Here is a 12,472-nt window from a genome sequence, read left to right on the forward strand (position 1 = left end):
GATCTTGCTTTGAGAATAAGTGTTCGTTTGGGAAATCAAGTAACTTATGACTTAAAACAAATAAATGACTTACAAGCGAGAAATGGATGAATTATATAAGTATTTGGATAATCTTACTTATAAGTCATTTTTTTTAATTGAATAAATTAAAATAAATAATTTTTAAATATATTAATCTTAATTGGTGAATTTTATATTAGATTAACATTTAGAAGTATAGTTTTTAAAATTAAAGTTAATAAAAAGGCGAAAAATCAAAATAAGTTAGAAAAAGAATATCGTTAGGGATTCAACTTAACAGCTTATAAATTGAAGATCTAACTTATAAATTGGGTCAACAAACACTCATCGATAAGTACTTACTCGTTTGTAAATTAATAAGCAACTTATCTGATTTTCTCCAACAAGGCCCTAAACATGAAAATGCAACATAAGCTATCATAAACAAAATGAACTTTAGGAATTTCAGGAGGTATGTGAGTATATTCATTTGCTAGAAATGTGCCTAAAGTTGAGTAGGACGGGCCTATTTGGCCACCACGAATAAGTGGCTTATTTACTTACAAGTCTATAAGTACTTATTTACTTCAACAACATGCCTCGCTAGATTCAGTAAACTCACGCCAAAGATCTAGGAAAATAAAATCCAAACTAAGCCTGAATCTTACATATATAACTCCAAAAATAAGTTCATGCTAAGATATATATAACTACAAAGCTCAATTATAATGGCAATAAAAATTTGATATATAGCCCATGAATAACAATATTATTCAAGTCACAAGCCAACAGGCAAACAGATAAAAAAGATTAAGCACAAAAGAACATATATAAATTGAAGTCCCTAAATAAGAAATCTTATCCGAAAGCCAGTATACTGCATTAAAAACACTTAATCTTTCTATCCACCTACTGGTCTACTACCACCCTTTATGGGAAAAGAATGCGCCATGAGAAAAGAAATTCCCTCTAGAAAATTCCATAGCACCATCTAAAAGTTATAAAGATTTAGAAGCTGCTCACCAAATTGACATCCAGCCAAAAGTCTTCTCTATTTTCTAATTTGCTACCAGGTCCCAACATTTTTAACACTACAAAAATGAAAAAGATATAGCTAAATTTTCCCTCAACAAACTCTATTCTAGCTTTCATTAGGCAGAAGCCGGTACTCTTGGTGCCACGTTTTTTATATTTCCATTAACAGACACCCCACTACCACGGGTTCCACGACCACCATTGGCAGACTGATTCTCAGTCTGCTGAAATCCATCTCCACCACGATTTGATGAACCTCCTCGATTGTTGCTCCTGTTAGTGAATTCCGCCCTGCCATTAAATTCCCCTCGACTGTATCCCCTGCCACCCCCATAATTACCACGTCCTCTCATACCCTCATTCCTAAATCCACCTTCATTCCTGAAACCAACCCCCCTACCAGATGGGAACCTTCCACGGTTGTTTCCTGCAAGTAAGAGAAAAGTTTATTAAGCTATCAAATATGTTTCATTACAAGGGATTACAGTCCAAGTACAATTATCCACAAATTGTATTTTTTTATAAGTATTATCCCAAATTGTTGTTCCATCATTTGTAATTCTTTAATGACTAGTCCTTAAAATAATTCATAAACCCATGTTTGTCTAGAGCACAATAAGGAACAGGACTATTTTAATCCCTTTTCATACCTAAATGGAGGACATGTTATTTAATCCACCGAACAAGTTATTTTCTTAATCCCTTTAATCACTGATCCCAACTCCCAAGGACAATTTACTTAAAATTTTGAGTAGTGCTAGAGGCCCCAAATTGGGTACCAAAAAAATTCCCAAATGATGTGGTATAGGTGACATGGGAGTATGGACTATTTTAATTGGTGCTTTTAATGTGAATACATGGGGATCCATCTTTTTAATTACATCATAACCTATTAGGGAATGCCATGTGGCATTTGGGAACCATTTTGGGATCCAATTTGGATACTCTAGCATTTTCCTAAAATTTTAGTCAAGTCCAATTCTTAGATCCCAAAATATATAAATAAATGCTCTTCCTGTTAAACTATTCGGAAACAATTACTTGTCCCGACAGAGTTAAAAGTGTGGTTATTCCAAGATAGATATCTACCATAGTTGGTGTAAAAAAAGCATTGTCAAATTTCACATGGTAAAAATGCGATATACAATTCTCAATAGACCTATATAATTTGTATGTTGTAATACTCACATTTTAATATTGACCCCTAAATTTCTCAGTCTGTGACATAGTTTTGGCATTTGTTATGAGTTAAAAAAAAGAAGTAACACCATACCTCTCGAGTTGGTAGATCTCTTTTCCTCAACAACTGCAGAACGTCCACCCAATAAAATTGGTGAAGCCTGAGTAGAAAAAATAGAATAGGAAAACATTAGACTCAGTTGCCAACAGAAATTATAAAGTATAAGGCTTTATCTCCGAAAATTATGTAACTGAATCTTGTCATTTGAACAGTAGAACAAAGGTGTCTTTGAAATGGATTGCGGAAAAGAATATATCACCAGCACCAATATACAAGAAAAATAAATCTAGATTTTAGACTGATTTCCAATCAAGTTGTAATAATCAGTACTATTTGTTGAGGTGACATGATTTACTACTAAAAAAAACTTCCACGTGTATATGGGTTCCAATACAGCTTCTGTTATTCACTACACATACTATATGAAAGACCTTTTAAAAAAATATAATTAATCAATGAATTAATCAGCTAGAAGACAGTAACTAATGTATATTTTAAGGTGCACAATTTATATGACAATACTTTTACCTAAAGTATTTCTCTAATATATGTTCATCCATCTGATTACAGTGAAAACTAGAAACAAAGCCTTAATATTAGCTACTTCAAATAAATACTGACTCTATGGTATGGTAAATGTAGTTTATCAAAATGCAAGTTTAAAGAACAAACTTGTACCTCAATAGCATTCTGCACAGCACTTGCCTCCTCAAATTCAACAAAACCAAAACAGAAACCTTGCTGGCATGGTAAAAAATATATGTTAATTACAAATAATGTTGCAACTCACAAGATAATGGATACAGGCAAGCTAATGGATACCTTGCTCCTAACTTGGATACCACCATTCTTAATGGTCCCAAATTTTTTGAACACATTCTCAAGAAGAACAGGTGCTGCATCATAAGGAAGACCCTTAATGTAAACTGAATAACCTTCTGCTGCTGAAAAACAATAGAAATTAAATTAAAGAATTAGTAACGGGCACAAAAACACCAATATGAATCCATGAAGATGACTTTCATACCTTCACCGTCTTGGCTCTTCACAATTTCAGGAGCACCTACAGGGGAACCTGATACTTCAGTCAATGAGGCTGTTGGTGGAGCAATGTTCACTTGCTTCTCTGGACTCTTTACAGGAGTTTTACGAGGGGCAGGTGCTGGAGATGAGAAAGGCAGAGAATTCCCCTTTAGATCCTTCACCTGAGAGAGATTTCCATATAGATAACCAGCAGGAATTGTTAGTACCTATATATTTAAGATTCTCTTATTTATGATGATATTATTTAAAATGAGTTAGCTGGAAAGACAAGAATACAGATAGTATATGAAGTCATTGCATATACATAACAAGTATAGTTCTTGTTAAACAACCAGTTTCCGAAGTAAACATCAGGTGACTGTTAGGTTTTTAGATGTTGTGGAGTTGAAATATCATGCAATACAACATGATTAGTTTTTATTTAAACAAAACATAGAAACATAGGCCATTAAACTTACAATTGAAGCATAAGACTTTTTTGGCATTTCTTCTATCTTGGCTTCAGATTCAACAACCAACTGTGATACATCAGGCACTTCATTAACTACCTCAGCCACTGGTTCTTCCTCTTCCACAACTTCTGTTTCCCCATTCATAGAGAGAGTGGGGATTTCTTCCCTGTTATATTCCTCCTCCACAACATTATTCTGCTCAATAACATAATCATCTTGCACCGGAGCATCATTCGGAAGCACTAAAGAAAAATATAAAAATACCACAGATGATTCATTAATATAGATACTACAATAAAATCCAGAAAACCACATGAACTATGATAATTTCTTACCTTCCTCGGCATCATAGGGAGTATCAATCTCCCTAGATAAGACCTGGTTTTCCTCTTCAGGTATGATGGGCTTCCCGACATAACGAAAAATGTCATTGAGCACATAATATCCCCCACCATCTTGTGGGGCAAGGAAGAAAGTTTGAGCGAAATTCCGCTCTACTTTGTCCTTTCCAGTCATGTATCCAGTTACAAAGACCTGAACTCCAAAGTGAAGTGAATGTTGCGAATCAACAGACATAATCTCTGCCTTAATGTCCTCATAATTCAAAGACTTGACCTTTTCGTTTATATCCTGTCCGTTTCAAATTAAACAACAAACAAAACAAAATCAATTTAAACAAAACCTCATACAGCATTATCAATGACAAAGTAATCAGTTAAACCAAAAGGTATGCACGTTAACAGAATCAGTTAGCATCGTCATGATAAGAGACTTGACATCTTCGTTTATACCCTGTCTGTTTCAAATTAAACAACGTTTATACCCTGTCCGATTCAAATTAAACAACGAACAAAACAGAATTAAACGAAATTTCATACAGCAATATCAATGACAAAAGAATCAGCTAAATCAAAAAGGTATACACACATTCAACAAACGCTTTCAATTAACGCATAATCAAATATTTACCAAAATAAACTCGACAAAACAAATACACATATTCACACAAACTACATTAATCGAACACCGACAATTATACCTTCATAGTAGTAGTAATACTCATATTTCCATCTTCGTCGGGGCGACCGAACTTACTACCATCCTGATAAAATCGATGAACGAGCCCAGGCGTTGTGTGTTGAATTTGATAATACTGAGTCACAAAAGCATTACCAATCTACAAACAAACAAACGAAAAAAAATAATTACATAACAAACCCTAACCAACACAACAACAAAACAACAAATATTCAATTGTTAATCACCAATCACAACCAAATTTTGTATGTATGTGTGTAAGTATATACCAATTTAGCAGGAACAGGTTCGATAGCAGGAACAGGTTCGATAGCAGGAACAGGTTCGATAGCAGGAACAGGTTCGATAGCTGGAACCGCGTCATCAGCCACCAACGCCATCGCTAATTGATCTATCGAAAATTAATTCAAATTCTAATAAAAATAAAATAGAATAATTTATTAATTTATATACATATAAGAGTGAAGTGCAAAGATCTGAGATTGTGAATGAGTGAAGCGTACCTGCGATATGATCCAACGGCGGAGATCGATCGGAGAGGTGAAGCAAAAAGCTAAAGCTGAGGTGAGCTTGAGCTTTTTGTGTGCAGAGTTTGTATGTATCTAGGGTTTTTGGGTTTGGTGGCGAGGCTGATGGATCTTTAAATTGATTGGGCTGATTGTGAAATATACACCCTTTTTCTTTTCCATTCTTTTCTAAATAATGTTAAATAATAAAATTTGGAAAATTCTAGAGCCCCATATATTGTTAAAAAAAATTCCCAATATTTTAAAAATAATAACTTTTCTAATAATAATATTGTATCCGGCGTGGACTCAAATGCGTCTACCAATTAAATTTCGATAGTTGTGCTACTAAATAATTTTGTAACTATTTTGTTACAAATTTTGGGTTAGCTAGCATTACTCGTAAATTTTTAATCAAAATTAATAAAAATAACAATTGTCGTGTGTTATTGTTATTTTTAACAATTGAAATACGTATTCGCAAATTAAGAATACATACTAGTATATAAGTCGTGCGATACACGACTATTTTTATTATTATATATTATAAATTTTAATTTTAATATGTTGATGGAGAGATTCGAATATTACGTCCCTTATATAATAAATTTTGGGATTATATCTAACAGTTCCAATCAATTTGATTGTAATATTTAACGGATCTGGATTGAGCCACTAGAGGATCAACAACTAATCTTTTAATATTTCATCTTTAATATAATACAATTATATAACTCGTGCATTACATAGTTGTTTCTATCATTATATATTAAAAATTATAATTTTAATATATTGTTATTGGCATTTGAGCCTTAAACACCTTGAATAATAATTCTTAAAATTATATTTAACTGCTCTCATTAACTTGATCTGACGGCGCTGAATCAACAACCAAGTGTTTATTTTTTCGTTTTTAACATAACAGTATAAATATAGATAGATTATGGATTCCTTAGTTTGATACGTACCAATGATAATATATAAAAAAATATTAATTTTTTAAAAAAATCGTACATGTGAAAAAGCCCAAATATTTTTGAAACTTTGGCCCGATCAAAATCAAAATTTTACCCATTTTTTGATCAAGAAGCCTGAATTTTTCAAGATCCAGTCAAAATCATGTTATCAGATTTTTTGTGCATCTTTACTTGAGTATCTCAGTTTATAAAAATGATTACCTTTTACGAAAATGGATATTTTGGTGATCCGTGATTAAAATATTACTATTATTAATTTAATTATTTTGTATGTGAAATAATTCAATTTCTTATCTATATTATAGACCGAACATTAAAAGATTGGTAGTCGATATTTGCTGAAATTACTTAATTACCCTTACTGAATTATTTTAATTCTAATTGGTTAGTTGGTCGAATAGTCTATTCTAATTTTAATTAATATTGAAATCAACTTCCTCTACCAATTTAAATTTTATTTCATATCGAACTATATATCATTATAATTGATATACAAGTCAACTTCTTTTATCAATTTTAAATTCTAACTTAAATTGAGTTTTATATTATTATAGTTGATATTTCTGACTAAAGTCAATTTAAGCAAACTAAATATAGTTAGTTGGATTTGGTTGATATAATGTGTCGCGGATTAAAACAATATGATAATAAATACTACTGACCCGACAATATTTTTTTACTATTGAACTAGCATTAACAAAATAATATATATTAGTCATCCAAGATAAAAAAAAATAATGTACAATTGATCCAAACTTACACAAAATTAAAATCAAAATCAAAATATAATTTGACCAACTAAAATAAAATCATATATACTAATTATTCGTGCTAAAACAAAAATATATTATTGATGCGGACTTTAAAAAATTAAAATTAAACTAAAAATAATTAGTTGGATTTGGTCGGAATAACGGGCATCGGGCTAAAATAAAAAAAATGTAAACTACTAATCCGGGTTAAATCAAAATGAAACTAAACATAATTCGTATGCTATTCATCTAAACTAAAAATTAACTTTTATTAAGTACATAGTTATTATATTTTTTAAAACACATATGAAATTATCAATAAAACTATATCGTTCAGTAATATTGTCTTTTTCAAATATCTCTAATAATTAATCGATTAAGTAATAAACTCACTTTTTCAAACATCTTTGATAGTTAATCGATTAAGTAATAAATTCGCTAAAATAATATTATTTTAAAGTTACAATATAATGCAGAAATTATTTTTTTACTCTCAAAAACCAAAAAAACTCGATATAACAATATTTTTCCCCGGTACGGAGACTATTACTTTAAATAAGGTTAAATGTTCTAAAAAAAATATGAACACATACGTATATTAATGTAATTATTATGAAATCATATCTTTTAAAATTTTAAATAAGAAAAATTAAGAATTCAATTCAAAATAATTTTTTAAATGTAATATAATATTACAAAAAATTGTGCAAGCACGGATTTTAAGTTAGTATTAATTAAATTTGTATTAAGTTTTAAATTGAGAATTCCTCTTTGTGATGTCATTCATCTCTAATTAAATTAACTTATATACATTAATTAAAATTTGGAGATAAAAGAAGGATACGGAAGAAAATATTTTAATTTAATTTTTAAAGTGGTGTTCCCAAATTAAATGAGATTCAAAAAAATCTATGAAAGTTAATTTATAAAATGGGATGATTGGAACTTGGGAGGAAACTTTGCCACACGTTTTTTTTCTGCGTTGCGCTTTTGAGTCGGAATTAAAAATATTATTTGTAAAGTGTGCTCCTAATTTTTATGGGTTGAGTGACCAAAATACCCACCATTTGGGAAGATTTGCCCAAAATATCCACCGGCGGGAAAAGTGCCCAAAATACCGACGAAATACGCATTATCATCTTGCGTATTCTAATTTTCAAAAATTTTACAAAAAATACGCATGTCAGAAATGCGTAATGCGTATTCACTGTCAGAAAAATTTTTGAAAATCAGAATACGCATCTCTAAAATGCGCATTTCGTCGGTATTTTGAATACTTTTCCCGTCGGTGGGTATTTTGGGCATTCTTTCACTTTTATGAGGATAGAGAGATTTTTTTTTTATAAAAGTTTCTTCTCAGAAATAAAATAATTGGAAAAAATTCTTTCACATACATTTTCAGAAATTTTTTTACGTCAATTTTTCGAAATTTTATTACATATTTTACAACAAAATTTATTTTCTTCTTTTTTTCTCCCTTTCTCTTCCTTTTCTTTTATATTTCAATAAATAAAACTTGAAAACACAACTTAAGTCATTTTTTCCATTTCCGCATAGAGATATATTAAAAAAATTGCTTCTATTTTTTTCAACAAAAAAATTGGGAGCACGACATCGTATTATATATTATCATTATTGTTATTTTTTTCAAAATAAAATTGATGTTACAAATAGTAATTACATTTTTTTTACGAAAAATCAAGTAAAACTATCTTTTACATAAACATTTTTTTAAATAAAAAGTTATCTATAAATGAAAGTAACCTATTAATATTATCAAATTTCATTATAATTTTTATGGGTTCTAACCTCGCCTAATTTTTTAAAAGAAAATTATAGCTTGATAAATGTTAAATCAATAAAAATTTATATAAAGTTTTATATTTTTATCTATAGTTAGCTAGGATGACAATTATCTTGAATATTATTATTACTGTGGTTACCTATATATTTCTCCATTTTTGGATGCAGACATTCACTTTTTACACTTTTTTTTTATTACAAGGATCGACATTTATTAGTTATATTTGTATTTTGCTTATATGTACGCTGATTGTAAATTTATTTTAATTTTAAAGTTGTTTCGATTGGTTATTAGATGATATAGATGGTTCATTTTCTCTTATTGATTAACTCTGTTCTTGGTTCGGATAAACTTCGATTACAATTCTGTTTTTGGTTCAGATAAACTTCGATTACAGTTTTGTTTATGTTTACTCATGGATGACATTGACACTCCTATTTCTCTTATTTTACGTTTGTGTATTACTCTGGATTCGTTTAAAAGTTTTGGGTTATTTGAATTGGTGATTCCGTATTATATATTTTATTGGATTTGAATGTTCTTAATGTTGGTATTATAGTTTTTTATTTGTTTGAATGCTTGACTCCACTTCTTATTTGATAAACACCCGATTTAGAAACGTGAGTTTGAGTGCACAACATATCTAATATTGTTATTGGATTAATATTGCATCAGTCATATACTTTTGTTGTCCCTTTATTAGAAAGTAATTTGCATGAGATTGACTTTACATTGGTTCTTGTAAGTCATATGTCATAGCCTATTTGTATATTCGAGGATTCAACTCAACTCAAATAAGAATGTAATAAGTAAATAGTGGATCGATCGTCAGAGAGATCTCACAGAGTAACATCTGTCAGAGGATTCAGAAACAAGGTTCATCTACAGACTTGAGGAGTTAATTCACTGGAAGAAGCTCAAGAAATTGATCAAGCCTCAGTGATGCAAATCAAGATTGTGGATTTAATCAAGTGACAGAGATCTCGTCAGGGTATCAATTAATTACAAGGATTTAATCTGAAGAAAATCAAAGTGTCAAAGTCAAGACATGAAGAAACGTCACGGAAGTTAGTCACTCATGAACCAGACAGTACATCGAGTGTCAACATTGAAGTGGTGGAATTGATTCATATATTTCAGTGATTTTCAGAAGATATACAGAAGAATGGATGCTGCTCAAGATTAGTATTAATTCTCTATTAATTAATTAAGTCATATAATTTAATTAAGAAAATAAATTATATCTGCAAAGATTAATTTATTTGATTAATTAAATTAATTGATTAATTAATTCTGAATTAATATTAAGAATTTTCAGAATTTTAATTGATTTAAAATCTGTTATAAATTCAACAAAGACAACTGATTGTATTAGTATGACAATCGGTATGACAATCAATAGTCATACCGAAAGTCATGCTAATTCAAAAGGATTGTCTTATCAGAATTATTATTAGGATTTAAAATCTATTTAATTTCAGCAAGACAAACTGTTTGAACTAATATGACAATCGGTATGACAATTGATAGTCATACCGAAAGTCTTGCTAGTTCATTCTGATTGTCTTGCTAGTTCTAAAAGATAGTCCTACCGAAAGTTCTACTGGAATTTGATAGTCCTACCGAAAGTCTTGCTGAGCCAAAGAGATTGTCATGCCAGTTCATTTTCATTCGGTTGGTTGATAAAAGAAGCAGAAGCTGAACATTCATTTTAATCATCAGAACACAAGTCAAGAACAAAGAAGCAGCCGCCTTAGAAATATTTCATTTTCTCTGCTGCATTTCAAAGATCAAATTTCTAGCTTGTAAAGTTAAATCCAAACCACTAGAAATATTTATCTTGTTCTTGTGTAACAATCTAGTAGATCAAAATCCCTAGAACTTAATCTCAAATCGCGTTTAGCATTTGATTCTAATTATTACAAAAATAGAAAAAGTTCATGTCGAATTTATTCTAAATTTGTGATAATTAATTTGAGATTAATTCCTTGTAATCGATACAGTTGTTGTAACACCTTTCAAGTTTAATAATATTCTTATTTAACTTGAATTTTGTTTCACATTTTTTATTCCGCATTTATTTGATTATTTGGTGCTGTTTGTATTCAACCCCCCCTTCTAAAACACATTGGGACCTAACAGTTCTACATGAGATTAACTATGGAGGGAAAACAGATTAATACACTCCCCTAACATCAAACTAATTGATTACAAAATATTTGGTCTTGTCTTCATAGTTACACCGACTTCTTATAAATAAGTAATTTTACGTCTAAATATTTCTCCAAATCTACTTTAGAAAACACATTACATTAACAAAAATGGCGAGTGGGTCTATATTTCTAGATTTAGAAGGTTTTCAAAATAGGGAGCACTACAATACTTCTACAAATAATTCAATTTCATTATCTGTTGAGAGCACTGAAAAAAGAAAATGATTAACAAATTAAAAAAATGAAATTATTCACACGTTATCATTAATATAGCAATAACAAACTCAAGCGAGATCAATTAACATAGTTGCCACTTATTATAGAGTTAGAAGGATAACCATTTGCAATATCTCAAAGCAATAGTCAATCAAAGATGAAAATATGAAGTTACCTAATGTGAACATAAAATATAAAGGTCGTAACAAGAAATATGTTTTCGATTTGGACAAGAGAAGATCCATTCCTTGGCATTTAAGAACCAATATTAGGACACTGACTTGTCAACTATAGGGAAGTAAATCTACTGTGTATAGAATGATAAAAAAAGATGGCAGTAAATCTCATTCAAATACTTTGAAGCATTATTTAACACAAACAAATATGAAAGTTAGGGTGAGATTTTGGCTAAAATATACTGAAAGCTCTACATTTCATACAGATGCAACATATATAAAAATGTTATCTATAATTCATATAGATGAGAAGTGGTTTTCTGACTAAAACTTCACAAAAGTACTGTGAAACAAATGTTTTGGACTTACCAACTTATTGGTTTGCCGTTGGTATCTTTATACTCCTAATTACATGATAGGGATTACATATGACTATGACTCTACAAAAATGATAAATATTACAGAAAGATAGACGTTATCTCTTTTACATTCCCCCTCAAACTAAATCGGAAGAGACGACGTGAAGCTTGCGACGAAGATGCTGAAACTAATGAACTTGCAATGAATTGGTCAAAACATCTACTACTTGCAACTCTGTCGGGACGTAACGAATCTGAATAGCACCACTTGCCACCCGCTCACGGACAAAATGAATATAAATTTCTAAATGTTTAGTGTGCCCATGATATATAGGGTTGGCTATCAAATGGATAGTGCTCACATTATCACATAAAAGCACAGGTGCTTTTTACAGAGGTGTGCTAAGTTCCCAAAAAACATTCCACAACCATGACAACTCTGCAACACTACCCGCAACTGCATGATACTCGGCTTCTGTACTTGATCTGGATGTAGTATGTTATTTTTGAGATAGCCAAGAGACAAGAACATCGGAATAGAAAAGAGCTACATTTGTTGTGGATCGTCTAATATTGGGACAACCAGCCGAATCGGAGTCAGAAAAAATAATAAGATCTGCAGACTTTGAAGGATTAATATAAAGACCATGATCCAATGTC

The 12,472-nt window shown here is 30.5% G+C and overlaps 1 protein-coding gene across 4 annotated transcripts; it reads right to left on the reverse strand.

Annotated features, from left to right (window-relative positions):
* Positions 1-719: 719 nt before the first annotated feature.
* LOC141707530 (nuclear transport factor 2-like) lies at positions 720-5,494 on the reverse strand. 4 transcript variants are annotated; one of them, XM_074510733.1, is made up of 10 exons: positions 5,313-5,494; positions 5,079-5,191; positions 4,811-4,948; positions 4,107-4,401; positions 3,778-4,013; positions 3,303-3,480; positions 3,098-3,219; positions 2,954-3,016; positions 2,309-2,375; positions 720-1,462 (listed from the first exon to the last, which is right to left on the reverse strand). In XM_074510733.1, the coding sequence occupies exons 2-10, from the start codon at positions 5,187-5,189 to the stop codon at positions 1,152-1,154; spliced, it is 1,521 nt and encodes a 506-aa protein (XP_074366834.1). In that variant the 5' UTR covers positions 5,190-5,191; positions 5,313-5,494; the 3' UTR covers positions 720-1,151. The 4 variants fall into 4 exon arrangements, with proteins under 4 accessions (XP_074366834.1, XP_074366835.1, XP_074366832.1 ...); XM_074510734.1 differs by having other exon boundaries at positions 3,098-3,216; positions 5,079-5,200; XM_074510731.1 differs by having other exon boundaries at positions 5,079-5,200.
* Positions 5,495-12,472: the final 6,978 nt, after the last annotated feature.

Source organism: Apium graveolens, chromosome 2, assembly GCF_009905375.1.
Source record: "Apium graveolens cultivar Ventura chromosome 2, ASM990537v1, whole genome shotgun sequence".
Classification (NCBI taxonomy): domain Eukaryota; kingdom Viridiplantae; phylum Streptophyta; class Magnoliopsida; order Apiales; family Apiaceae; genus Apium; species Apium graveolens.